General features: G+C 27.8%; 5 protein-coding genes across 10 annotated transcripts in view; 3 read left to right on the top strand and 2 right to left on the bottom strand.

The window, feature by feature from the left end:
* The window catches only part of LOC112601014 (protein trachealess), a 118,594-nt gene extending 108,537 nt beyond the window's left edge, over nt 1-10,057 (top strand). For both annotated transcript variants that reach the window (XM_025348410.1, XM_025348411.1), the window contains 7 exons: nt 425-546; nt 2,731-2,924; nt 3,282-3,388; nt 5,407-5,554; nt 5,754-5,884; nt 5,968-6,116; nt 7,242-10,057. In XM_025348410.1, coding sequence (XP_025204195.1) covers nt 425-546; nt 2,731-2,924; nt 3,282-3,388; nt 5,407-5,554; nt 5,754-5,884; nt 5,968-6,116; nt 7,242-8,693 — 2,303 coding nt within the window. In that variant the 3' untranslated portion in view covers nt 8,694-10,057. The remainder of the gene's footprint in view (nt 1-424; nt 547-2,730; nt 2,925-3,281; nt 3,389-5,406; nt 5,555-5,753; nt 5,885-5,967; nt 6,117-7,241) is intronic.
* Nucleotides 10,058-10,686: 629 nt separating this feature from the next.
* On the bottom strand, nt 10,687-16,410 carry LOC112601051 (N-acetyltransferase 6). 2 transcript variants are annotated; one of them, XM_025348459.1, is made up of 5 exons: nt 16,280-16,410; nt 12,466-12,601; nt 11,663-11,805; nt 11,100-11,175; nt 10,687-11,041 (listed from the first exon to the last, which is right to left on the bottom strand). In XM_025348459.1, exons 2-5 carry the CDS (start codon nt 12,564-12,566, stop codon nt 10,858-10,860), a joined length of 504 nt encoding a protein of 167 aa, XP_025204244.1. In that variant the 5' UTR covers nt 12,567-12,601; nt 16,280-16,410; the 3' UTR covers nt 10,687-10,857. The 2 variants fall into 2 exon arrangements, with proteins under 2 accessions (XP_025204244.1, XP_025204243.1); XM_025348458.1 differs by lacking the exon at nt 16,280-16,410 and adding an exon at nt 15,400-15,486 and having other exon boundaries at nt 10,688-11,041.
* On the top strand, nt 13,999-15,646 carry LOC112601050 (putative glutathione-specific gamma-glutamylcyclotransferase 2). Its single transcript, XM_025348457.1, has 3 exons — nt 13,999-14,290; nt 14,648-14,686; nt 15,261-15,646. The coding sequence occupies exons 1-3, from the start codon at nt 14,084-14,086 to the stop codon at nt 15,642-15,644; spliced, it is 630 nt and encodes a 209-aa protein (XP_025204242.1). The 5' UTR covers nt 13,999-14,083; the 3' UTR covers nt 15,645-15,646.
* A 356-nt stretch (nt 16,411-16,766) lies between the features above and the next one.
* LOC112601055 (tether containing UBX domain for GLUT4) lies at nt 16,767-21,052 on the top strand. 4 transcript variants are annotated; one of them, XM_025348467.1, is made up of 10 exons: nt 16,767-16,934; nt 17,416-17,538; nt 17,603-17,658; nt 17,739-17,908; nt 17,992-18,151; nt 18,402-18,738; nt 19,023-19,156; nt 19,715-19,938; nt 20,030-20,204; nt 20,814-21,052. In XM_025348467.1, exons 2-10 carry the CDS (start codon nt 17,458-17,460, stop codon nt 20,977-20,979), a joined length of 1,503 nt encoding a protein of 500 aa, XP_025204252.1. In that variant the 5' UTR covers nt 16,767-16,934; nt 17,416-17,457; the 3' UTR covers nt 20,980-21,052. The 4 variants fall into 4 exon arrangements, with proteins under 4 accessions (XP_025204252.1, XP_025204254.1, XP_025204251.1 ...); XM_025348469.1 differs by lacking the exon at nt 16,767-16,934 and adding an exon at nt 17,119-17,259 and having other exon boundaries at nt 17,739-17,890; XM_025348466.1 differs by lacking the exon at nt 16,767-16,934 and adding an exon at nt 17,119-17,259.
* Nucleotides 21,053-21,176: 124 nt separating this feature from the next.
* LOC112601037 (mismatch repair endonuclease PMS2) lies at nt 21,177-25,833 on the bottom strand. The gene is made up of 15 exons (XM_025348436.1): nt 25,506-25,833; nt 25,290-25,349; nt 25,037-25,196; nt 24,766-24,971; nt 24,536-24,675; nt 24,362-24,467; nt 24,131-24,301; nt 23,710-23,874; nt 23,491-23,611; nt 22,226-23,043; nt 22,012-22,160; nt 21,820-21,920; nt 21,653-21,750; nt 21,418-21,567; nt 21,177-21,315 (listed from the first exon to the last, which is right to left on the bottom strand). The coding sequence occupies exons 2-15, from the start codon at nt 25,347-25,349 to the stop codon at nt 21,244-21,246; spliced, it is 2,517 nt and encodes an 838-aa protein (XP_025204221.1). The 5' UTR covers nt 25,506-25,833; the 3' UTR covers nt 21,177-21,243.
* Nucleotides 25,834-27,329: the final 1,496 nt, after the last annotated feature.

Below are 27,329 nucleotides of genomic sequence, written 5' to 3'. Positions count from 1 at the left end.
TGTACAGACTTTCTGAAGTATATAAGGAAGCACGGATCATTAGTTTGGCCACAAATGGTCGTGACTTCAAATACATAATTATATAAGATTGTATTCCATTGCTGTGTAATAAATAATATTATAAATTATAATGCTGATATACATAATAATATGAATACGATTGCCAAAAAATTTATTTTTCTAATAAATGGGTATTACAAAAATTATTTTATAGGATTCTTAATAAATAAATAATAAAAACTTTGCATCACTTATAGGTATTTAAGTAAACAATAATTTTTACATTTAAAAGAGAAAAAAATGGATGATTAATAAATTAATTAATAATAATATTAAAACGAATAGTTATTTCCAATGAAAAATCAAATACAAACATTTATTTTAGAGTATTACTATAATTATTACTTTATAATATTATTTTCAGTTTCGTCAGTGATGTCTCTATCCAGCACAAATGCATATAAAGGCTTAGATAGAGCGTTTTGCATTAGAATGAAGTCGACGCTGACTAAACGTGGTTGCCATTTCAAATCCTCCGGATATAGGGTGAGCTTACATATATATATACTTTTCTAATACGGATATTATTACCGTCGTATAGGGTGTGGAATTATACATTTCATCCCATTTTCCCAGTAATATATAAATTCTTTCATTTGAAGGGGTAAAGTGTAATTTTCAAACCAAAATTGTAGTAAAGGGTTGATGGTTATGTGATTATTAAGCTTAAAACAACCGAAAACGAGTGCGTCATACTATAAGTACCTATAGTTTGAAAATATTTCGATTCTAATAATCGTCAGAAATCCCTAATTTCGCTACACTACGAAATTGTATTGATATAACTGTATATTTTTGTATAAAACTACTTTAATTACTTAAACCTTAACAAAAAATTAATACTTACAGTATCTATTTAAATAATATTTCAAAATAAAATGTATTTCCGTACACAACTTCAATACTTGAACAATCATATTAAATTCTATAAAATACGAATGACTGTGTTGATCTCATGAAACAGGGGATTCAAAATAAAGACGGGGAAAATACAAGGGTTGAAAGAAAATTCTACCCCAAACATAAATGATGATTCATTGAAACCACTAAAAATTAGTACTTTTGTTCGAAATACTTGTACCATTTTAATTGGATATCTCCTCGAGCACCCAAGCTATGGTTTTCAGTATAAATTTAACAACAAGAGAAAATAAAATGAAATTATCAAATGTCTTAGAATGTTTTTTTTTATTTATTGTTATTTATTTACACTACAGTATTTATGCATAAAGAATTACTACCAGTTTGTGTGTACGTAACACATAATGTACTAGATAGACTCGTATAAACACATGGTCAATGATGCGTTTACAAATTTCATACTTTAGCAATCTGTCACCACAAAATTGACCGCTGCTTAAATATATACATAGATATAATATAGTATAAAGCACGTATGTATGTTTACATATGTGGCGACAATGGCAAAGAGAAAGCTATTTAAACGATGATAAAACAGCATTAACACTGATATTGTAACAAAAACAATTATTATAATGCACAATTGGTGTTTCACAATGGTTACATAAGAGTTTCATTTTAAGTTAATAAAAACAATTAAACATTCGATAAATGAAAGAAAATAGTCATTATAGATATCTATTACTTATACAGTTATTACATCACGGTATTATTCACCCCTAGGTGGTAATTTTTTCATCTTGATTTTTAGTCTGCTTCTAGTACACTAACAAAACCAAGATATCGGTTAAATAACCATGGATAATTATTATACTTGGGTCTGTAGATGATGGACGAGAGAAAAATCTCAATGATTTTTTTTATATACATAATATATGTAGGTATATAAAAACACGCATGTATGTGTGTGTGTTTGAATGATTTGGGTTTTATGGACGAACAAATCTGATAATTTTGTTAACGTCTACTCTGAATGAACCTAATTAATTAAGTCGCCATAGATCCGTGAACGTTTTGTTTTAAAAAAACAACTCCTTAAACAAGTTTGCACGAAAAGAACAATAGAAAACAATTTAATAACAATAATTGTGCATGTCATGCGTTTGATCATTTTATTCCGATTTCATTAAAGCCCGAAAGAATTAAAGACAAAAAGCAATCGACACTTTAGTATTCATCAGTAATATACACAATTCGATTCACATAACTACGATAAAAAAAACAATAACTATAGTCGGAAGCGTCCAAAAAAAAAAAAAAACAATAATAATAATCATCATAATAAAAGTGTATCTCATAACGTGTAAACGTTTAAAGTATAGTAAAACGAAAATTGAATGACCGAAATAGGCGGCCGACTTAAGACTGTTGTTAGGATGTACAAATCATATCCAGTGATCGTGATGAGTATACAAGAGAGAACCTCTGGTTACGAGAGGTTGTTTTTTTTACCTCTTTTTTATGTCATTTAGGTACGTGTCAAAACTGTTGATGTCGCGTTAACCACTGTTTTTTTTTCACACGCCACAACAGCCGTACATTATATGTATGATGTATATCATACGATATTATTAAGGCGATAAAAACTCGTCGACAATCTTATACTGTATAATAATATACACCATATAGTAATATACTAATATATACACACGCATCAACCATCACACAATTACACAAACTATTAAATTTTAATTTGCTAGGAAGTTTGTTATTCTTATCGAAAACTCACGATCTTACTTTATGTCTCAGGTGGTGCTGTTGATTTGCAGACTGAGGCCACAGTACACGTTTTCGCACAATCGGAAATGTGCGCCACCGCTTTTAGGCGCAGTGTCTCTGGCTATCGCGCTACCCCCGCCCAGCGTGCATGAAATCCGACTGGAAACTGATATGTTCGTCACAAGACTATATTTCGACTTTCGAATAGCTCATTGCGAACCAAGGTAATTATATCGATGAGATGTTCATATTTCTCTGATTATAAATATTTTTAGAAAAAATTTTAGTTTCAATGTACAAAATAATACAAAAAGTTCAAAAAAACTGCACCAATTTACAACTATAGTTCGAAAAAATATGTTTATTATTTATAACAATATTTTATACTTATAATTTATTGTAACATTATATTATATATTCATCAGTAAGTCAGAGATTATGAACTGCAGTACAATTTTAAAACGTACAAAAACCGTGAGACCCATTGTTGTTGAAGATAACTTCATTTTGAGTTCTCATATATATATATGTATAGATACGCAAATGTACTAGCTTATAACGATGATTTATTATTATCATAGGGTGGCGGAAATACTAGATTATACGGCCGACGAACTGACTGGTATGAACATGTATACCCTGTGTCACGGCGAGGACGTGGGGAAACTCCGAAAATGTCACCTAGACCGTAAGTATATATACTACGACATGCATGCATATAACATTACAGCCATCAACTTTATAATATATTATAACACAATACAGTCATTACTATAGTTTTGAATGGTACGACGGTGTGCATTGTAATAGTATACGCGCTGCAGATACAAATAAAAATGTAAAATAATATAATACGGGTCTCTGGGCAATAGTTAAAGTATCGTATATTTTATGGTGACTTGGTAGGTAGGTAGCAGGTAGATAAACTTCAACTAGATATACCTCCTACCTATGATATATATTATAATATCTCGTGTTAACGGGCATATAAATGGTGGCCATTTATATTTATACGCGATCGTAATTGAATAACGACCGGAAGAGCGTCATCAGTATTCAGAACAGTAATACGCACCAAGTATAATATTATAATATGTACTTACCTATTTTGTCTTCACCGAATACATCGTACACGAGACGATGACTCTTGTTGGTGGACGACGATAACATCTAACGTGTGGCCATCGGAGTAATGGCTATATGGTCCGGTAATAGGGGGAGGGCGGAGCTTCCGGTGCGATACCTGCCCGGCATATTTCAACGGGCGCAAGTATCTCTGTAGCCGCGCGTGTGTATTATCATCATTATTATCATCATCACTGTAGTCGTCATGTTCAGTACATATAGATATAAAAAAAGTACTAACGTATTGTTGTATGGGTATTATAGTGCTGTATTGTACTATTTTGCCATGCAACGATAAATCTGTAAAGGAGGAACCAACCATTTTTGTGTTTTATATAATATTATATACGTAGTTGGTGCGTAGGACTATATAGGTACGTTTTACTCGTCTTCGTACAACTAATGCTTGGAAATTATGTTATTGGAAGTGGCGGATTTACGTGGGTCGACCTCAAACGTCAAAATAATATACTGCACAACAATTTTTAATTATTTTATTTTGTAAAATATACATAAAAATGTTTAATTTCAATTAATGTTGGTAGTACAATCACATGAATAAAAATATAGTCAATAATTCTTTTCTTTCTTTTAAGATGTAAATAATTCTTTTTAAATGTATACAATTTTCGTGGACCTGGCCACCAAGAAAAGTGTTGGAAATACTTCATTGGATATATAAAAATATATAAGAGGATGTCCTATAAATATTACAAGATACAAAAGAGAAATTTAAGATACAATATGTCCACCGACCACCGCAGTCACTAATGCTATTATATGCTGTATAGGTAGGTCGGTAATACTGCAATCAACGGAAAAACAATGTCCATTTCGTCATAGTCAAGTCGGATGAGTTGAATACTTAAATATTATTGTAGCGCCGCCATAGATCCGTCTTCCCAAAATTAATCCTTAAATATTCCACTCGAGTCGCGTGCAAGTGGCTTTCGGACAATAATAAAAATCGGATATTATATTGTTATGATATGAATTATTCGTTGTGTGTCTGTATAGACATTATATTTTATATAAAACTATTTCCATTTGTTCATTTTAAACTGTGAATTTTCTACCTACTTATACACTTTATTACAACAATAGCTGGATATATTAATGTAGCCATGTGCCCATATTGGTTCCGACAAACAATATATATAATTTATAATTATTTACTTACATAAAATTATAGTGACTATACTAAATGCATGTGTTGGATTTTTTCATATTTGGTTAAACACATTTTTTTAATATAATGGATTGCATACAATTGTATACATATATTTAGTTTCATTAACTGTTAGGTATAACTACTTAATATATTATTCTAACTTCAAATACATAATATATTATGTATAGTTATAACTTATAATCTTAGTAATATTTCATTGAAATTAGTTAATATTTTTAACAGCTATTTTATGTTAATTTACAAATTTAAAAATTAACAATATGAATAGTATAATAATATAATGCAGTCGAATCTAAAAAGTATAATGTAAACCTAACCTAATACTTATATAAAAATATTTTATGTATCACTTATATAATTAAATTAGCACTTTTATTTATTTTTTTCAGTAATTAACAAAGGACAAATGATGACGCACTACTATAGAGTGATGAATAAAAATGGTGGTTACACTTGGATGCAGACGTGCGGTACGGTCGTCTGTAACTCGAAAAACGCCGAAGAACAGAACATCATTTGCGTCAACTACGTAGTCAGGTAAGTTGTAGATTATTTTAAATTTTAACCCCGCGTCAATTAGGTGTGTCCCCTCGTTTTGTATTCAGAACATTCGCCAGCTATAAAAAAAAATTTAAAAAAATGTGCGTAACATTATTCAAACCTCTGCGGAATATTGATCGTGGTGTATAATATTATGTATAATGTATTGATGTATACCTGTATATGATGATTTTAGTGCCAGAGAATTCGACAATTTAATAATGGATTGTTGCCAAATGGAAGAACACATTAGGCAGAGGGTGGTGAAAAGAGAAGAAACAGGAGGCAACGACCCTGAGAATGGTTCACCCGATGGTGGTGGTGGTGGTAAGTGTGGTCATCATATAGATTGTATGACTAATATGAGTCTAATATGGCAATGGTTTAAATTGGATATCGGTTATTTTTAGATGGACGAGGAGGAAATCCTAGAAGAGATCACCTGACACCGGCTGACCTGGACGATGGTCATTCGGCAGACGGACAAGGTGATCCGACAAGAGGGAGAAATCATGTGGACATAACCCAATTAAACAACGCGCCTTCCGAACGACTACAAGTGAGTTAAAATGAACAATATCGTAGTTTAAACTATTTATTACAAGTGATAATTATATTAGTATATCTTATGATGATAACGTAATTCAATTGATACAAAAGTAAATATGAAGTAGATAATATAAAAGTTTGTGAAGACTATGTTTAAATGAATACTTTTGTTCCCAACCAAGTAAACTAAACTTGGATTCATATATTTATAAATGTATTAGAGTATTAGTTTTAATTTTATATCACATCTTTAAGGCTATTATTTTTAAGTTTTTACAAAATTCTTCTACAAACCTACTTGTACTACTTTTTCTACTTATGTGAGCGATATGCCAGTTGACCTGTGTGATTTTTCTTGCGTTTTTATTGAAATTAACATGTTACTTATGAGTTATGACATAATATAGTTTTTCGAATAGCGAGCAAAATAATCCTAAAAAACTATAAAAGGAATTATACTTTATTCTCGCCTTTTACTAGCTCAACATTTTTTTTATTTTTCATTTTGTATTTATGTGTTTATAATCAATGATTATATATTATAGTGCCTAATATACGCGTTACTCCTATCAGGTTATACCAGAGATAAGAAATTCAAACATAGAAGTTTCATTAGACTTTCATTCAATTGGATTACAGTTTAAGCGTTTTTTAAATTACCTGCATCATACCTAAGTATTATATTATATGTTCCTACTTGATCCATAGTTTTAATTGACCTCGTCTTCTTGTCTGTACGTCTCACGTAAACGAAATCCCTGTGGTCACTAAACTATCTGTTTTCTCAGTACACTTAAACCAGTTAAACCTTATCCCATGTATGAGAATAAAGTTTAGTTACCTATTGATTACTATAAATCTATAAACTTATAAATATAGGGCCCTATTTGGGCCTAAAAGAAGCGTTATAGTTTTTTAATTGTATATAAGACTATATACGTTCGTATGTATGTTGTTTATTATTTATTCTGTACAAATAATTATCATTTTTATTTTAAGGCGGGAAAAATACCTGCCTCGGGATTCAAAATTTCTGATTACTGCCTTGGCATCTATTCATTATGCATATATATTATGTAACATTTTATCCTCTAGATAATGGTTGATATTTATTTGTAATTTGTTGTCGTTTTAGCTGAACAACAACAACAACAGCATAGGAATACAACCGAAAAAGTCGGGCAACGACAAACGGAAAGCACACAAAAGGAAAATCGCCGATCGGGACGAGGCGACTGCAGTGGCAGCCGCTGCTGCTGCTGCGGCGGCGGCGGACAGCTGCTGTAGCAGTTCGGAAGAAGACGTGTCGGTGAACCGGAAACAGCATTTCGCCAGCCTGAGCCCCGCCTCGTCGTCGTGTCAATCGACGTTACCACCAAGTCCACCGAAAACGAACGGCGACAAGAGGCCGGCCGCGAGCGATCCGAACGCCGTGAAAGAACTCGAGCACGCCATGTCCAAGCACCTGCCGCCGGTCACGGACAAGACGTCTGCGTCGTCGGCGGTGACGGTGGCGCACCAGCCGACCGACTTCAGCACGGACGCGCTGCTCAAGCAACAGCAACAGAAGAGCACGATCCAATGGATCGGTGCGCACCACCTGGGACATCACCACCACCTCCATCACCAGCAGCAGCACCAGCAGCAGCAGAACGGTGGCTTACACCTGCAGCAGCAGCACCAGCATCACCATCACGTCGCCGGGCCGCCTCACCACCATCACCTCCATCACCACCAACAGCAACAGCAGCACCAGCACCACCATCACCAGGGCGCGTCGTCGCAGCACGGCCAACAGCCGCCAGGCGGCGCACCGGGTACCACGCTGCCCGCTTCGGCGCTGCTCCGGCAAATATACGCCAACCGCGAGTCGGTGATCCGCGCCAACGTGCACGCTCCCCGTTCACCCGGTGCCAGCGCTGTCTCGTATTACGCGGGCGAGATGAGCACGTTGCCGACGCCGCCGGGCAGCGAGGGCGGTTACTCGGAACAGCAACAGTTCGGGCCGCAGAAAAACGAGTTCGGCAACGGCGCCGGCACGCTGGCCATACCGCCGCCGTACAGTTACGCGGATTACCATACGGCCATGACGCCGCCGTCGTCGGTTTCGCCGCGTGACAAGCACCAACACCAACACCAGCACCAGCACCAGCAACAACAGCAGCAGCAACAGCAACAGCAGCAGCACCAACAACAGCACCAGTACGACTTGTACGGGCCGCCGCCGCCGCCGACTTCCGCGGACGCTTTGCTGCAGCTGCGGCAACAGCACTTGCACCAGCAGTACGGCCACCACGCGGAGGTGACGTCGTCCGCCGCGCCGGCGCTGCCGCTGAAACCGCAGCCGTACAACCCCGCACCGCCGGCGCCGCCGCCACCCGCCGTGCCGCTCGACCACTACGACCAGACGTCCGCGGCCGCGGCCGCTGCGGCCGCAGCGTTTTATCACTCGGCCGCCGGCTTTCATCTGTACCACCCCGTCAAGTCGACGATGGCCGCTGGCCCGCTGCGCCTCCACCGCCGTCGTCCGTGTCGCCGCGCCGACCCGCTTAAGAACCATCACAACTGGTACTCCACGCCCACTTAATTTGGGAGGTGCGCAGTCGGTTTAGATTTATAGTGACGATGACGACGGTAACGCGTGTAGATTTCACTCCTCACCATGCCATCACCTCCACGAAAGCGTGATATAATTATTATATACGTAAACGTTATGGAGGAGATAATTTTTAAACGCAAAATTCGCGCTCGTATTTTCTCGGACATATTACTATCTTATTTTTCAACGAAACTAGACAAATTTTCAGGTATTATATCGTTATTTATTATGCACACGGCGATTTGTTAGTGGGTTCCTAACCAATTCGCCATTTTTTCTCCCCTTGATATTATTTCCTTTCTAAGATAATGTATCCACGTTCGTTATTATTGAACTGATAAAGAAAATATCAAAGTGCCGGAATAGTTTGAACATAATTTGATCCCGGATTACGTTCATAAATTATACAATACATTGCATCGACGATTGTCGGAAAGGATATAATGTATATACCTACTAAAAAAAATACATCACAAGTAGGTACTGTATAAATAGCAAGTGCCTACCTATTGACTATTGAGTTTATAGAACTATAAGCTGATGACAACGATGTAGAATGTAATATTATAATAAAATAGGCACCTAGGTCGACAGAATGCATAGGTAGTTCGATAATAGAGGTACCTACCTACTTGGATGATTTATCTAGCCCCATTCCGCACGACCGACATTTGCTGCCCCCGCTCGCTCTTCTATAATTTGAATGTTAGTAAATAACAAACCATGAAGTATAAATAACTATTGTATAATAACTATTAATAAGTATAACTATTGAAAAATACCATGAAACCTAAAACTTATCATTATCAAAAAATAGTCAAAAGATAATGTAAGTTTTTAAGTATTTGTATACTTTAATTACAACCTGTTTATTACTTACTCTCACCTACTCTAAAGTGTGCGTTTTATTTTTTGTAAAACTCGCTAGATGTCCAAGAAAGTACGGGTTTCGCATGTTGAAATATAACCACCATTATGTGCGATTGGTATACTTAGTTTTTAATTATTTAATTTACTGCTGCTGTATTCGTTTGAGACTGTAATATTGTCGTTATACTTTTTTAGATTTATTAAATGCATGTATTATATCGACTTTGTAAAAACCTACCAAGGTTATATAAAATACGTAATACCTACGTATATATATTATGCACATAAATACTATGAACAAACTATATTATATTTTGTTAAGACTATATCTTTTTTTTTTTTTTATACATACATATTTTAACCAAAGATTGTATTTTAGTGTCGAATTTTTAAACTGCGTGCCTACCAATTTTTTAATCAATTGATGATGTACCACGGCAGGTGTGTGTATATGTATATATATTAAAAAAAAGTTTTAATGTTTTTATTTTTAAAATAATTGACGATTTCGACGTCTGGCGTTTATTTTTGGTTTGAAATGTAATTATTAAAAAACTTATCAAGAATAGCTAACTTTAATAAAATATTTTAAAATATAAACTGAATAACATTGCAAAACTTTATGCATAGAAAAATAATTCTCATAAAATTATATCCCGTCAATATGGCGCTACATGTTTGTACATATTATTTTATACATATAAGATAAAAAATAATGTAGACTTTTATCATTAATATTATTATTTAATAGGTCTGTAAGTTATACGTATAAAACATCATATCAAATTTATTTTAAAACTAAGTGCTGAAGACACCACAATATTTCAGTCTTGCACTCATATGTATTGTTAGTTATAAGTTACGATGACACTATCGTTATAATTCAGTAAACACTTTATTATTATTTTTTACGATTTCAATTTGTTTCTTTCCCTTAAACAATAATTTTATTATTTGAAAACATGTTAGGTAGTTAATTATTTTATTATTATTATTATTATTATTATTATTATTTTACGTTGGCTCAATTAATTTGTATATAATGTAATTTTTTACACACATATTATGTATAATATATAATATTACTATATTATTACCTATTATTATTATTATTACTATTATTATTATTATTATTATTATTACTATTATTATTACTATTATGAAGTTAATGCTGTTAGTAGGTGTTAACTGAAATGTGCAATAGACACACGTTTATATCAGTGATATTTATTCCTTGTTTGTAATTTAAAATATAAACAAAAATAATTTTAAAAATACGATTTTATGCAAGTTGTTTTTTCATGAATGTTTTTCTTGATGGTACGATCGTAGAAACCATTTTTAAATTATTAAAGCCACTCAAACGGCCACCATAAATTGAAATTGGCTGACATTGAGTATAACCGAGTTTTGAGTAAAACTCTTGTTTGTCTATTGTAGACAAGTACGCAACATTCAAACCCAACCTATAAAAACAATTTAAACATTTAAAGATCATTTAAATTATGTTTATATTATTATTACGTTTTTATGTATTCTTCAGTCTTATGCATGAGATATTTTCCTAGTCCTTGTCCTCTGTGATGATTATCTATTACCACTAAAACAATAACAATTTTTATAAATTAAAAAAAATGTACATTTTTATTTTAGTATGAAAAAAGTGAATACAAGCTATAGCATAATATCAAACATTGGAAATTTGTTAAGAATTATATTTTAGACTGATAAAATTGTTTTAAAATTCAAATGCTTGCACAAAATATAGTTATATTTAAGAAAGAAAATAGTATCTAACTTGATATTATATTAGATAGGTATGTATAAGTGTAACCGAAACAACAAGCAAATTATTTAAGGCATTATAATATATATTTGAAACAATCAAGCTTTAACCTACATGAAAATAAAAAATAATAAAAAAAGCTTATAAAAAAATTATTATAATTAAAATAAATTATCTACGCATCTACTTAATAAAAGTAAGTATTCTATTTTTTTAATTTATCAGAATCAGAATGTAATTTATTAGTTATAAGTACTAAGTATATATGATACTAGTTGAAAAGTAAACAGAATTTAATTACCTGTTTCAATGAAACCACTATCAGGAATAGATGGTATTGGTGTAATTTTTGCATGCCCTATTACTGTTTTGAAGTTATCTTCTTCTTTAACCAGTACCAAAGATGTTGGCAAGGTATCACAAGACCCCTCCAAACTGTGTAACCTAAAAGAAACATAAAAACTCATAAACCTCAATATATTGACATATTATTATTATCATTATCATATGATAATTTCCCAAAAATATAGAAACTTAAGTACTTAATAATGTTGTATAATAAATATAAAATAACAATACAATTTAAAGCAAAATATCAGACATAGTTCATTTGTTTCCATTTTTAAATAGAACAAATTATAAAATACATTATTGTATAACATGAAAACAAATTATTTTCAAATATAATAATAATAAAATTATAGTCTAATGAGTTACAAAGTAGTCAATATTTTACATTAATTAAGACTTGAAATATTAATATAATCTAATTAAACAATAATCAATAACTAAAGCATTAATAAATTTTAAATTAAATTTATATGTTTTTCACAAATTAATGACTAATTTGACATCTACTAACAATTTCTAATCAAGTTACACTATGATATAAAGATTTTTAAGAACATTTAATTATTTTAAACAATATTTACTTATAGACAAACCTAATACATTTAATTAAATTGCTGATGAGTGATTTTCAATTTTCTTAAGTGTTAAGTACCAATTTGAAATTGTATAAAATCTAAACTATCATGCCCCAATTTCAAAACAATAAAATATTTATAAGAAACTTGGCCAATTATTAGTGGATTCAATAAATACCTAGCCATTTCACTGCGTGGCCATTCCGAATTAATTACAGCACAACATTGTTTGATGAAGTGTTTGTTACGGTGTATAGGAATTACTTCAAATCGTTCCATGTTATTGCTCTAATATAAATGTAAAGTAACTGTACCTGTAAAAATGTTACACTATAACACTACATTTTGGTATCCAAATTCAAAAACAAATAATTTATAAATTCACTCAATTAAAATAAATAATAATCAAACTACGATGTATTAAAAATGTAAAAATCAACTTGATTGATTATCCAATGAGATTAAGCATAAGGCGATACATGTAATTTTAGTGGTTTTTATACTGAATGACAAATAAACAATTTTGTACTAAATGTATCAAACCTTAAAATTCACTAGTATAGTATTAATTAACTAATTTGTAGGTATCTTATGTTTTTATTTATTTATCATTTAATGATTAAAAGACTCATTAGAATCTAATACGCAAGTGTCATTACTTAAATATATTATTATATACTTTGTTAAAATCCAATGTTAGAAGTTAGTACCAATTTGGCTTAAAAAAAAATAAAAATACTATAGGTACACAAAACTATAAGTTTGTAGAAAAAAATAATCTAGATTCTCGGCGTTCTCAAATGTTTATACTGCTTGATAGTATAATATTATATTTTAACATCAGAAAGCTCAATATCATCCTCCTATAAATATTTTTGAAAATCAAACTAATATATAAATACTTTATAAGTATTTAACTTGGCTCAATTGTATATTTTTTACTATCATATGATAATAAAATATTAATTTTTGAATGAAACATACTAGTTTATTTATTAGGTAAATGAATATTTTAAGAACATAATCATTTCTAAAAAAGTAGATAGTAATTGCTAAAAAAAATTAATACAAAAAAATAAAAAAGAATTAAGGGAAAATGTATTAAACAATCACTTATTCACTTTTTTACAAACAATATCCTACATGAACAATTTTATTATTGACAATCAAAAAAAAATAACTAGGTAATAAGTAGGTAGGTATTAAATTTTTTTTTAAAAAAATAAAACCAAATACAAGAATAATATAACATTGTTTTTCATTAATTTACTAAATAATTAAATTTTTTAATCAATAAATTATAAAAAATAAATAATTTTATCAATGATTTATTGAGTTTTTTATGCAATAAATTAATAATAATTAACGGTTAATTATAAATTTTACTTATCTAAATTTAATTTATATATTTTTTTTAAATAGTGTAACGTATGCATATAATATTTAAATTTAGCATAGAATAGTAATTACGAATCTATTATGTTTTAAAATTATATATAATATAATAATTTATTTCAAAATGTTTTAAATTTTAGAACTTTTAAATAAATAAAATAAAAATAAATAATTGGTAAGTTGTTACTTAAAGTTCATCAACGCCATCTATTTGTTGAATAGTGTAATGGCATAATAACAGGTATTGATTATTTTTATTCTATTTCCCAACCAATCCTTAGAAACCCTATCAAAGTGTTATCATATTATATAATACACAGATACCACTTATAAACAATAAATGTAGACGGCAAATATTTTATATTACTCTTATAAAAAAAAAAATTTATGCTATTTTTATAATGAAGCCAGATAATTCAGAAAATAACCACATAAACGACAATGAACTGAGCAATGAGTTGAAAAACCATATGTTTTGGATATTTGGTTACGGCTCATTAATATGGAAAACTAATTTTCCATTCATAAAAAAATACCCTGGATACATAAAAGGATACACCAGAAGATTTTATCAGTTTAGCCCAGACCATAGAGGAACCAATGACTTAGTAAGACAAAATAATATGTCATTTTTCAATTATTCTTACGGCGATGTTACAAACCCTAATTTTCAAGATTGATCTAAACCCAAACTACACTTTTTATTTTTATTAAATCCAATTAAGCTCATTTTTTTTTTATGTTAAAATATAATTTTTTTTATTCAAAATAAATTAATGAATTAAGTTTTCTATAAAATAATATATATTGTTGATAATATTTACTAAAAATATATTTTCATAGTTTTTCAATAAACTGGATTTTTATTTTTATTTCATTAATTCAATAAAAAAATCAGTTTGTATCATCACTTGCAAAACTATATTTATACCAATTATTTTTAAAAAATTCTTGATAAATTTCAGCCTGGACGAGTAGTGACTCTTTTACCATCAACTAATGAAGTAAGTTGAATACTATGCTTAGCTTATTTTACAATACAATTTTATGTTTGTACATATTAGTATATTATACATACATTGAAATATATGGTACTTTTTAGTAATATGTTATTGGCATTATTGCTACTACACTAACTAAAAACACATAAAATTTTAATTATAGAAAAATATAATCTTGAATCTTGAATTTTTAGATTAAACATGCATTTGTACGATTTTAAAATGTTCATAACTTGTTTTAAAATTAAAATATAGAATAAAACCTAGAAGATACTCTAAATATTTTAATTTTAAATTTGATGATAGGTTAATTAACTCTTACATTAAATATAAATAGAGTTCTATTCATTTGTATGCCGTAAAAATGCATGTGGGTATAATGTCCTCTTAATAAGTACTGACATAAGATCACTCAATAGCAGAGTTATATTTTTATATAACTTGGTTACATAACAAACAAATACTACTTATGTTATATAATTATAATAAAAATGTACTATTATTGATAAAAAAATATATACTATAAGTATCTATACTTCCTACTAAACCTAATATTTGCAATTTAATATGATTTTAGAGTCGAGTATGGGGTATAGCATATGCGATAGAAAATCGAGATATAGATAATGTGTGTGCGGGGTTGGACCTACGAGAACGAGCAGGTTATGTTAAGAAGGTTGTCCAATTTCATTCAAAAACAAATGAAAATCAAATACCATCTGAAGTCACTGTATACATAGCAGACGAAAATAATGAGTGGTTTGCTGGTGAAGCATCTATTCAACAAATAGCTTCCAGAATAGCAGTTTGCAGTGGAACCAGTGGATCAAATCCAGAATATGTACATAAATTAGCAGCAGAAATGAGACGAATAGCTCCTGAGGAAGATGATAAACATTTATTTGAACTTGAAATGGCTCTGAAAAACATTGAAAATAGTAAGGAAAAACAAATACTTTAATCAAAAATATAAGAAATTTTTAATTGATTTGTATTTATAATTTTTTTTTCATGAAAAAAAAAAAAATTATATTTTATTGTTATGAATAAAAATTGGTATATATTTTTTTATTTCATCCAATACAAATAACAACTTTTAAATCAAGACTTTACACCTACGCCTATAATTTGTTTATATTATATTATGTCAAGAAATATTTATTACTGTCTCCACCATATCTACTTCTGTTTGGTATGGTTGATCAGCTGTGCATTGATTGAATTCAAAACTACTTTCTTGCTTTTCAATTAAAAATAGAACATCCTTCATATGACTATACTATGCTCAATTTATGATATTTTCTAATTAACTTTCTGTCATGATGCTGTGGATCAGGCATTCATCTTCTCCATTCTTATTTGATGCCACAGATTTATTAACTTCTGTCTTTTCATGTTCTTTCCATCTTCACAAGAAACTATTCATTATTTTCCATTCCAACCACAGCTATAGATAATAGCCGTGATTCCAACCCATCTCATTTCTTATGGAAAAAATCAACCTCTTCACTGAATGAACATTGCCAACCCAATTTAATCTCTTACCTCATTACTTAATATATAGTAATAACAGATTGTCTTCAAATAATATATTACCCGATATGCAGCAAATTCCAATGTGAATATAATCTTAAATGCATCAAAATTTACTAATCAGACAAAAAAAATAAAAAAAAATACTTGAACAAATTAAACTAAAATTTAAATACAAAAATATACTAATTATTAAGATATGTATAAATATTTCTTTAGAAGATTTATTTTAATAAAAATATAATTTAATAACAGAAAATAATAACATAAAATAATACATCGTTTTAATAGTCTGTGTTAACTTTTTAAGACCAGTACCTATGTCCACATTTTTATTGAAAAAATAGTAAATTTGTGATAAAAGTATTTCGCTATTTTGATGTTGACTAAAAAGTAGAAATACCATTTTTTACTATTGAATATTGTGGTATAATTCTCTTATCAGTTGTATAACTGCCGAAAAGTGATAACTGAATTGATAAACACTAAAGCATCAGAAAATGTGACCAATGCACATTGCACAAGGTTCGTAGATTTGATACCTATAAAATAAACCTTGACCGTTGCCCATACCGTCCACACCACTACAATCATAATAAATTATTACTCGTGCTTTGAAGGATATAAACTGAATTATGCAAAAAAACGTCAATTGCGGTGTAAAGAAGATTCTTCAGTTTTCCTCTACAGTCTACACCTTGACATAAATAATCTATAGGTGATCTAAACTAATAAGTAATAAAAGTTATCGTTTTTGCAGGAGCAAAATGTATGCAATACGATATTATCAACCATTATAGTGGTGTTATCATATATTTTGTTTTCTTTATGTTTACTTTATAATTTGAATTGAAATTTGAATGACGAAGGATATTGTCTTATCAGTTATCACGGTTGTTGTCGGGTGGTTTTTAATTTTGTATTAGTTTCATAAAATTTATAGCTATAATTTCTAATTTTTTTATGCTGCAAGATACAAGACGTTTAGAACTGCTAGAATATTATAGTATCATCTACCTAAATATATAGATTATTTTTGAACGGTAAATAATAAATTAACTTAATATTTAATAATTCATTTTAATAATCAATAATCGTTATTATCGATATACTGTTCTCAGTTCTCAAATAAAATAGTAAATATTAATACATGCATTTTCTACATAATATAATAGTATGTTTTTCTTTTCTTTCGATAGAATTCAGTATAATTTGATTGCATTGCTACTTCTAATTTGAAAATGGCTACAAATTTAGTAGTATTAGGTGAAAATGCTGCTAGAATTAACGTGAAAGTTAATCCAAATATGACTGTTCTTAAAGCAAGTACCTCATATCATTTGATCTTTAAGCACTACTCTTTATAAATAAATGTTATTATTTTAGGTAATAGAATTAGCCTGCACGAAAATGAAAGCAAACAGCAATGATTTTGATTTAAAGTAAGCAATTTCCTTTATTTAATCATTTTTAATAAATCGTAAAGCATTTTACAGTGTTTTATTGTCTCTTTATTCAATAGATATCACAACAAAATATTAGATACAACAAGTCTAATCAGATTTACAAATATTTCCAACAATGCCTTATTGGAATTAGTACCTGCCACAAAATCTAGGGAAAATAGTTCTGTTGGTATATGGTTACAATTAGAAGATGGATCTAGATTATCTGGTGAATTTCCATCTAGCCGTAAGCTATATTAAAAATGTGATCTTATTTATTATAGTTTAAATTTGTACTAAATAATTATATTTTTTTTTTTTTTTGATTAGAAAATCTATTGAAAATCATACAGATATTGTTGAAGGACAAATTTTCTAACTATGAAAGTCCAGCTATAATTTATACAAGAATGGAAATAATTGGTAAAGAACAATTGCAGCAGAAAACATTAAAAGACATTGGACTAGTTAGTGGCAAAGCCTTGTTAAGGTTAGTTAAGAACAATTATTTTACATCTTCACTGTATTTTAATATTTATAATAATTATCTAATATTGTTTAAACATTTGTTGCTCACTGGCTAATTATTATTCTTGTAACATTTATAATAGTTAATTAAATTATATAAACGCATAGATAATTGTTGCAACTGTATTTTTTAAATGTATTTATTTTTACCTAAATCATTTTGATTACTGAAAATAATATGTTTTAAAAAATTTTATATTTTGATTAACTAGATTACTTAATAAAAAAGAATTCGAAGACCAAGCTCATATATATGTACCTGCAGCAAGAAAACCAAAACTTGAAGAACCTCCTAAAGTCTTAGATCGTAAAGAAATAAGCACAATTAATGCATTACCAAATGCTGAATTTTCAAATGTTATGGCAACAAGTCCACAAGAGACGAAAGATATTGAAACAAATACTAATGATACAGTTGAAAAATCTGAGCCTATAAATATGTCAACATATCAAAAAAACCTTGATAATGACCCTAAAGCAAAAGATAGCAATAAAAAGCCTACTCTTAGTAATGAAGATCTCAATAATTTTAAAAACTCTATATCTTATGTAAGTAAGATTCGAATAATTTTTCTCCATTTTATTTACATTTTTCTATTATTGTAAATAGTTTATATACCTATTTATACAAATATCCATTATTTTATATTTAGAGATTTATTAATTTAATTAATATTAAAAAATACATTCAAGTCGCAATAACTTATATTTATTTTTGTGCTAAAATAAGAAAAATTTATTTTTTATTTCCATAGTAAAATACAATAAAATTTTATGTAATAATTATTAGTTTTAAAATAAAGTAAATTAATATTTAAAATGTATTTTTTTAGTTAGATGAACGGGATACATTGTTATTTAATATTATGGATGGTACTTCAGTGTTGTATCAAGATGAAGGTGATGATTTCTTTCAACCTACTATAAAAGATGTTACTCTTGTACTAAGAGATTTGAAAAAATCACGGTAAATTTTATATTATTAATATTAAGAGAGTAGGTATTATATTATGTGTTTTCTCAATTTTATTAATACTTAAAATAAAGAATTTTATGTTCAAAAAAATTCCTTTTAAAATAATACTTACAACTTAATTATAGTAAATTCAAATATTAAAAATAAATAAATTGTATATAATATTTTAGAATCTAACAGATCCTTCTGAACGTTAAAATTTCCATGCATTAGTAAGATAGAGTAACCGTGTGTGGATATAATGTTCTCTTAATAAAACTAAATATTTAAAGTAAAGCCATATTTATTTTAGAATCCTTAACCCTAATAAAATGTTTAAATTTAAGAATTTAATTAGGCTTTAAGCATTTATAACTTAATGTTATAAAACTATTTGGTCTATGTATAAATATTAAATAATATAAGTAATGTGTATTGTCAGATGTCTAGAAACTATAATCAATTGATATTATACAATTAATAATAATAAGTTTTAAAAATTACATACTAAAATTTAAAGATAGACTAGTTGTATTTATAAATTTGTAACTATATTTATTTTTATTTTAGGGCTCAATTAGAAGATGGCCAACTGTGTACAAGTGCAATGCGAGAATTAGAAAAGACTCAAAACCAACTAAATTTATTACATAAATACAAAAAATGTATTATCAGAATACATTTTCCAAACAGATTAGTGTTACAAACTATATTCAAATCAACTGAAACTGTATTAGATGTAATAAATTTTATTCGAAAATATCTTATTGATGAGTCTTTAAACTTTAGTTTGTGTAAGAGCTAATTGAATTTTAACATCAATTAATTTATTAATACTATACAATATCTAACTTAATAATAATTTATTTACCCATGATTCCACAGTTACGACACCTCCTAAGACTATTTTGAAACCCGAAGAAACATTATTGGAATGTGGATGTGTACCATCAGCAATGATACATTTTTCTAGCGATATGGAAACTGATCAATTAAAACCTGAACTTAAACAGAAAATTGTATCTGGGTGTCAAGCTTCAATAGCTGCTTATCTTGTGAGGTTGGTTCATATTGTGTGTATATTTATGAAGTTAATGATACAAATTAAATTGTTTAGAGAAAGTTATTAAATAATACTCTGATATAAGTTATTTAATTTGTTAGCATTTATATTTTTATAATTGAATATGGTATTCTAAACTTCAGTATACAATATTATAATTTATATAATTTATATCACATTATCTTCAACCCATACACTTAAAATATCATCATAGCATTATACGTGTGACTAGGAAATGGGTGTTAGAGTTGACAATTATTATACAATTTATCGGTTACATGTGTTCATAGAATTCCAATAGTATGACTATATAGTTAATAAGATTTTACCAAGTTTTAAGAAGTAAATATTTTAATGAAATATAAAAAGATAGTTTTTGATTTAAATTACTCATTAGTATCTTTACTATGTATATTGTAATTTTTTTTTTTTTGAAGACCATTGAAATAATTTGTTGTAAGAAATAAGATAACAAAAATGGTATAACAGATGACAATGACATTGAAATATTCTTTTAAAAAATATTAAATTGCCTTACATTTCTTTTATGAAATTTCTAATATGTTTGCATTAATAAACTAATTAAAAATTAATAAATAATTACAGAAAAGAAAGAATTCCAAACTCTACACATAATGACACTTTATATAATGAACAACCAGGGACAAGTAAACAATCAGAGAATCAAAATACTAAAACGGCTGTTTTTACTAAACAAAATAAAACTACAGCAAATAGTGGAAAGACACCTAAATGGTTTAAGCCGGTATGAAAATTAAAGTAAAATCACAAACTACAAATTATGTTTAAATTACTTAATTATAATTTATTGATGTATAATTATAGTAATTAATTTCTGTATGGCATGTATATTTTTTTTTTTAAACAATTAGTTAAATAACCATATTATTTGAAAATCTTTTAATAAAAAAAAATATTTTTCAAAATTTTTAATTATTGTCAATTTTTTTTATAAATCTTATGGTTGTTATTGTATTTTTTACGTACTAGTAAATAATTTACTTAAAATACATATTTATTCTCTTTTAACGTTTAGTAATGAAAGGTTTACTAAATGTCTCATTGTTGGTCTTCCATGAGGGCAATTCTAAAACAAAAAAATTGAAATCACAAATAAATTCAAATTATAAGAAAACATTGAAAATATTAACAAAAGGCAATAGTTGGTTTTTATTTGTATTTATCTTACCCAAGGTTGTTCAATATCTCCCATGTGGTCAATAAGTTTTCTCATATCACTCAAGTTTAATACTGTACCAATCATAACAGACTTACGACAAGCACGAGAAGCAAACATTGAACGAACTCTTGAAGGTCTACAGAGAGTATTTGGCGCATCCTAAATAATTGGTTATTAGTTATTAAAAAAAAGAAAAATTATTATTTTCAAATTGGTATTGAGACATATTAAAATTATTATTTACTTGTAACATAAACAAAAGTTCATCAACATCCTCTTTACCAAAACTCCAATTATTACTCATTGGGATCATAGTTAACTTAACTTTTTTTGTTGGTTCAGCTTAAACATGATAAATAACACACTTTATAACTATGAACATGTTTTAAAAAAGGAATTAATTAAACTTACCATCTTGTTGGAACTGAAAATCAAATCCATTCATTTGAAAAACATTAATATTTTCCATTAATACCATTTCATTAACAGCAGTTAACTCTAATTGCTGAGGTCTACAATAAAAATTAAAATTAAAATTTATACACTCAAATTTAAAGAAATTCTGATTTGATAAATTAGTTTTTATTATAAATCATTACTAACACCACTAATTTTTGGCTTGTGATTTTTGTTGTATTTTGTAATGTTTCAAAGTTATATTTTTCATCAGTGGCATGCTGATCAACTATAAATAGATCAGCATCAAGCTTGGTAATGATAAAACCTAAATTAAATTGACCAATAATACTCATCTAGAAAAAAATAATAAATGTACTATACTTATTTATTAAAAAAAAATAATAATGCAATTACTTACTTTAGAAAACATATCTTTAGAAATTTCTCTACTTAATTCACCCTCGGCTTGTTGATTTTTACTTGGGTCAATAGTTGCAAAAAATCTTGTTTTTGTTTTCTGTTTTTTAGATGTTTGAAATCTTAAATTGTTCAGCCTTTGTTTAATTTGTTCGATATTGGTCTCAACTACTGAAAATTTTCTTTCCTTGGGTGCTATAGAAGAGTCTATTTTTATGCTAGCATTAGCTTTTATTTTAGATAAATCACAGTAAGTATTGATATCTTCAATAGATACATTTTTAACTTCACTCATTTTTATTGAATCATATTTGTCTTCTTCAGTATCTGATTTTTCAGTAACATTATTTAAACAAAATGTATTATCATTTATATTTTCACTACTTGAACTATGAACAGAATATTCAGTTAGTTCGATATTTTTACCTTTTGAATTATTAATATGTGTATAAATGTTTTCATAATTTTTAATGTTTACTTGTTTCTGTTCATCCACATTTTCACTATGAACAGGATATTCAATTAGTTTAATATTGTCTTGTTTCTGTGTTTCAGTATTTTCATCTTTGCCATCAATTTCAAAAGTATCAGTACATTTTAATGGACTATTAGATACTTTGTTTTCTATTAATTCCTCATAATGATTTTTCTGAACATTATCAATATGCTCAATTTTTGGTTTAAGAAATTTATCTATAGTTTCAGGAACAGCTATTTTAGATTTATCAGATTTCCATTTATTGAGTTTAGCTTTAATTTGTTCTGAATGACTAGGTGTTTCTTTACTTTCATATTCATTACTTTCATCAAATTTCAGTACTAAAATAATTTTTCAATAATTAAAACAATGTTGTTAAAGTAATTAATAATTACATTTGTATCATTAATATATGAAAACTATACAATATTTTAAGGTATTTATTTTATAGTATAATTAATAAATAAAAATTTGAAAGTTATATCTTTTTTTTTTATATAAATAATTATTAAATTCCATTGTTTTACACAATATAGTTTTTATTGAACAATTTTGTAATTACTAATTACTAATAGAACAATAGTATTAATGACATGATCTCATTTTTAAATCAATTTATAAAACATAGATATGTGCAAATATCCATTATTATTCAATAAAATTCATAGTTGTCTATTCAAAACTTTATAAAACTTCATTGTACATTGATCTTTTACTTATTTTAAGTATACTATCAAATAAATAAAATTTGATCTCTCTATTAAATATAAATTAATTTTTTTTCTTACATTTACAATTTTTACTTTCTGTAATTGATTCATATGGTCTTTTAGTTGATATCGATTCATACAACAATGTATTAATCTTGTAAGTAGATGGAATATTTTCAAACAGTTTATTTAAACTGGCCTTTAATAAAAGTATATAAATAGAGTATATTGAAAATTAAGTATTGAATTTAAGATATTATAAATTATAATAGCTGAATAATTAATATGAATACTAACTCTAATTATTGAGACTAAGCAATTTTCATTAGACAAAAATATTTGTCTTTTATCAGGTGTCACATTAATGTCTACTTCATCTCTTGCAATTGTTATATTTAAGTAAATAAATGGATATTGATTTTGATTATATTGATGGTAAACTTCATTAACTGTTTTTATAACCTAATAAAAAAATAATATTTATCACATAATGTATTAAATCATTTAAATTTAATACTAATCTATATTTAGTATTTTTTTAATTAAAATTATGTCTATAAAAAATCAATTCATAAAGAAATTGTAATTAATATTAGTTGACTATTAGATATTGATTTTTGGATTAAATCAATCGTCATGATAAAAAGTAATACCTAAATTCTATAAAAAAATATTCTAAAAATACTTAAATTTATAAAAAATAAAATATGTGAGGTACTTTTATAGGTTCACATGGTCTTGAATTAATGAAATAAAATTGTCTGTCCTTAGAACTTCTGCCTCCACCATGATCACAACTAGATACATAGCCATCTATTTCAAAAATATTTGATGTATCATCTACTTCATCTACAGGAATGACTTTTTTTAAAACTAACAAACTATTGGCCTAAAAATATTTAAATCAATAAAAAAAAAAATCATAAATAACAGATCCTAAAAAATATACCTGTTTAGAACCATAAATGCATGATATGTTTTCTAATACTGTGTTGCTACCATGTGTTGATAGGAGAACATTGTTTGAAGATTTTGTTTGATTAACACATGATAATCTATGAAAAAATAGTAAGACTATTTATATATGTAAATCTAACTAAATCTATTAAAAAAATGAATTTACTTCACTTGAGTAGCAACTAAACAGTAACCAGTCACAACTTGGATCATTTTTCCAAATTCTTTTTTTAAATTTCGATGAAATTCTTTATGTCTTACAGGTAATGAAGAAAATAAATTAGATAAAGTAACAGTTGTTCCAATCTAATTAACATGTTATTTCATTATATAAGCATAAAGAACATTTATTGTATAGTGTTATACATTATTATTATTATATATGTAGAAACATACTTGCTTAGCAATAGGGACTTTAAGTTTAATGTTTCCTGAATGATCAAACACTAATTTAATTCCACACTCTTGTGATGAATGTCTAGTGGTAACTGTTACATCACTTAAAGCACATAATGAGCTTAACGCTTCTCCTCGAAAACCAAATGTTTCTACTGAAGTTAAATCAGCAAAGTCTTGAATTTTGGATGTATGGTGTTTTAAAGCTATGTACAAAAAATATTGTACTTAGTTTAAGTATCAATATAATAAAATATCATTATAATCAAACCAAGTCCTTCAAAATTGTCTGGATGAACCCCAGCTCCATTATCTATTACTTCTACTAAATCTTTACCAAATTCTTTTAGTTTAATTTCAACTGAAGTGGCTCCAGCATCTAAACTGTTTTCTATTAACTCCTTTACTGCTGTAGCCAAGTTCAATACAACCTTTAAAAAATATATTAACATTTTATATTTTAATAGATACATCATAAGAATAACATAATATAAAAATACACGTATTATTTATGTATAATTTACTTGACCAGAGCATATTTTATGAACGTCCAATTTATTTATTGGCTTGATTTGGCTAGACATCTAAAATATAAAAGATTTACAACTTCAGCATTAAGATAAAAGTATAAAAGACATGATTAAGATTGGCATTGGTAATGAATATAAATTTAAAATAATAATTAAAAACCATCATTATAATAAAAACATATCATAAATTCCATAAAATTAATACTTAACAGTAATCAGTGAAAATTGATAATTGAAATAATATGAAATACTTTTAACCAATGGCCAAAATGTATAGCAAATTAGTCTTGGAGATCTTAGAGAGAAATCATGACACAAAAAACAATCGTATGTAAATTTTTTTAGCTTTTTGTAAATCTGTTCTGAGTGTCACGAATTCACGCTTAAAGTATTTAATAATTAATTATAATAAGCAAATATGTTTGTATTTTTTCATAATACACGATCGAATGTCACTACAAATCTATAAAAGTAGTTTAATCATAATAATATTATATTAGTGGATGAAATTTAAAAATTGTCCGGTCACCGACGGTGTTTTGGGATATTTAATAATAATATCAATAATAACCGACAAATGATTAGGTACTGATAATATTTGATAAGTCTATTCACCAACTACACCGTACACAATAACAACACAACGTGGTATTGTGATAGTTGTAAAGTGTAAACAATAAACATTATAATCAGAGCCGTGGCACACTAAATAGTAAATACAGTAAAAACGATAAATCCAAAAAGAATCTAAATCAATTCAATAAAATATTTATTAATAATATCCAAATAAAATATTTATTAATTTTATAAAATATTATTAATTGATATGAAATTGATAATTATTTGATAAAAATTGCATTGTTGGTTGTTACAATAATGAATAAACATTTTTATTACGATAACAAAATATTTTATAAGCAATATAAACACTTGGTGAAAATTTCAAGTTTCAACAGTTTATTTGTTTTTAAATTAAAACAAAATAATAAAATCAATTTTTTCAAAAAGTGACAACTACGAAAATTCCTGTTTTTCCTTAATTTTAGTTTTTGCTTTTCTGATTATTAAAAAAAGTATTAGAAAAATTTGTGTAACTTTTGACATTCACATCAACCCACTTAGAACTAAAATTCTAGATAATGCTCTCCGTCAGTTAAAAAGACAATAGTGTAGAGATTTACTAAATCCTTAACCATAATGCCACTTGAAGGTTCTATCTCTGAACAACTCCCCTACTCACACCATATTATCATTTAAATATTATCATTCATCTCATATTATAACCTATTATTGTACATATGTTACAGATTCCAAATTCTCTATTTTATTTTAATAAAATAAAAGTCCTAAGTCAAAACACTTTTTATCCTAAGAAATAATGACGAACGTACACAAAATATAAATAATGCATTATCGTTAAGTTAATACTTTATCGCTTGCTCAGAATTTAAAACTAAATTAATTGCTGTTCTGATTTTAAGGGACGAAGGAGATAGGCATAGAAAACTTTTCGGTTTCAAGATTTCAATAAAAAAAAATCTTCTACATGCCATTCCTTTGGGATGTGTGTAGGTATCTCATACCTATCAATCTATCTATAAACCTATTAATTACATGGTTAAATTATATTAATTTTTGTATACTTATGTTTATAGGTATGTTTAATTTAAAATTAAAATTCTACGTATTTGATACATATTTAATGACTACGTCTTAATTTTTAAAATATTTTGTTAAATTCTTCTTAGTTAAAATAAAATGTCTAGTATTAAAAAAATATGGGGTTTTTCCTTACGGATGAATTTTTTTTGTTAATTTTTTTTTTTTTTTGCGTGATTTCATCATCATTTATTATTTATTAGAATTAAAATGTTCATGTTTGTTGCCGCCATAGACCTATAAGATCCATGGTTGCTGCACTGTATGTCTATGTTGATAAACGAATAAATGATAACGCATTAGTATTTTTTATTTGGGTTTTGATATTTTGATAATCATTTTGATAAAAATATGAAATCGCTTGGTTAAATCAAA

Source organism: Melanaphis sacchari, unplaced genomic scaffold (assembly GCF_002803265.2).
Source record: "Melanaphis sacchari strain LSU unplaced genomic scaffold, SCAv2.0 Contig74_pilon_pilon, whole genome shotgun sequence".
NCBI classification, from domain to species: domain Eukaryota; kingdom Metazoa; phylum Arthropoda; class Insecta; order Hemiptera; family Aphididae; genus Melanaphis; species Melanaphis sacchari.
Note: the sequence above shows the minus strand (reverse complement) of the source record. Positions and strands in the feature narration are given on the sequence as shown.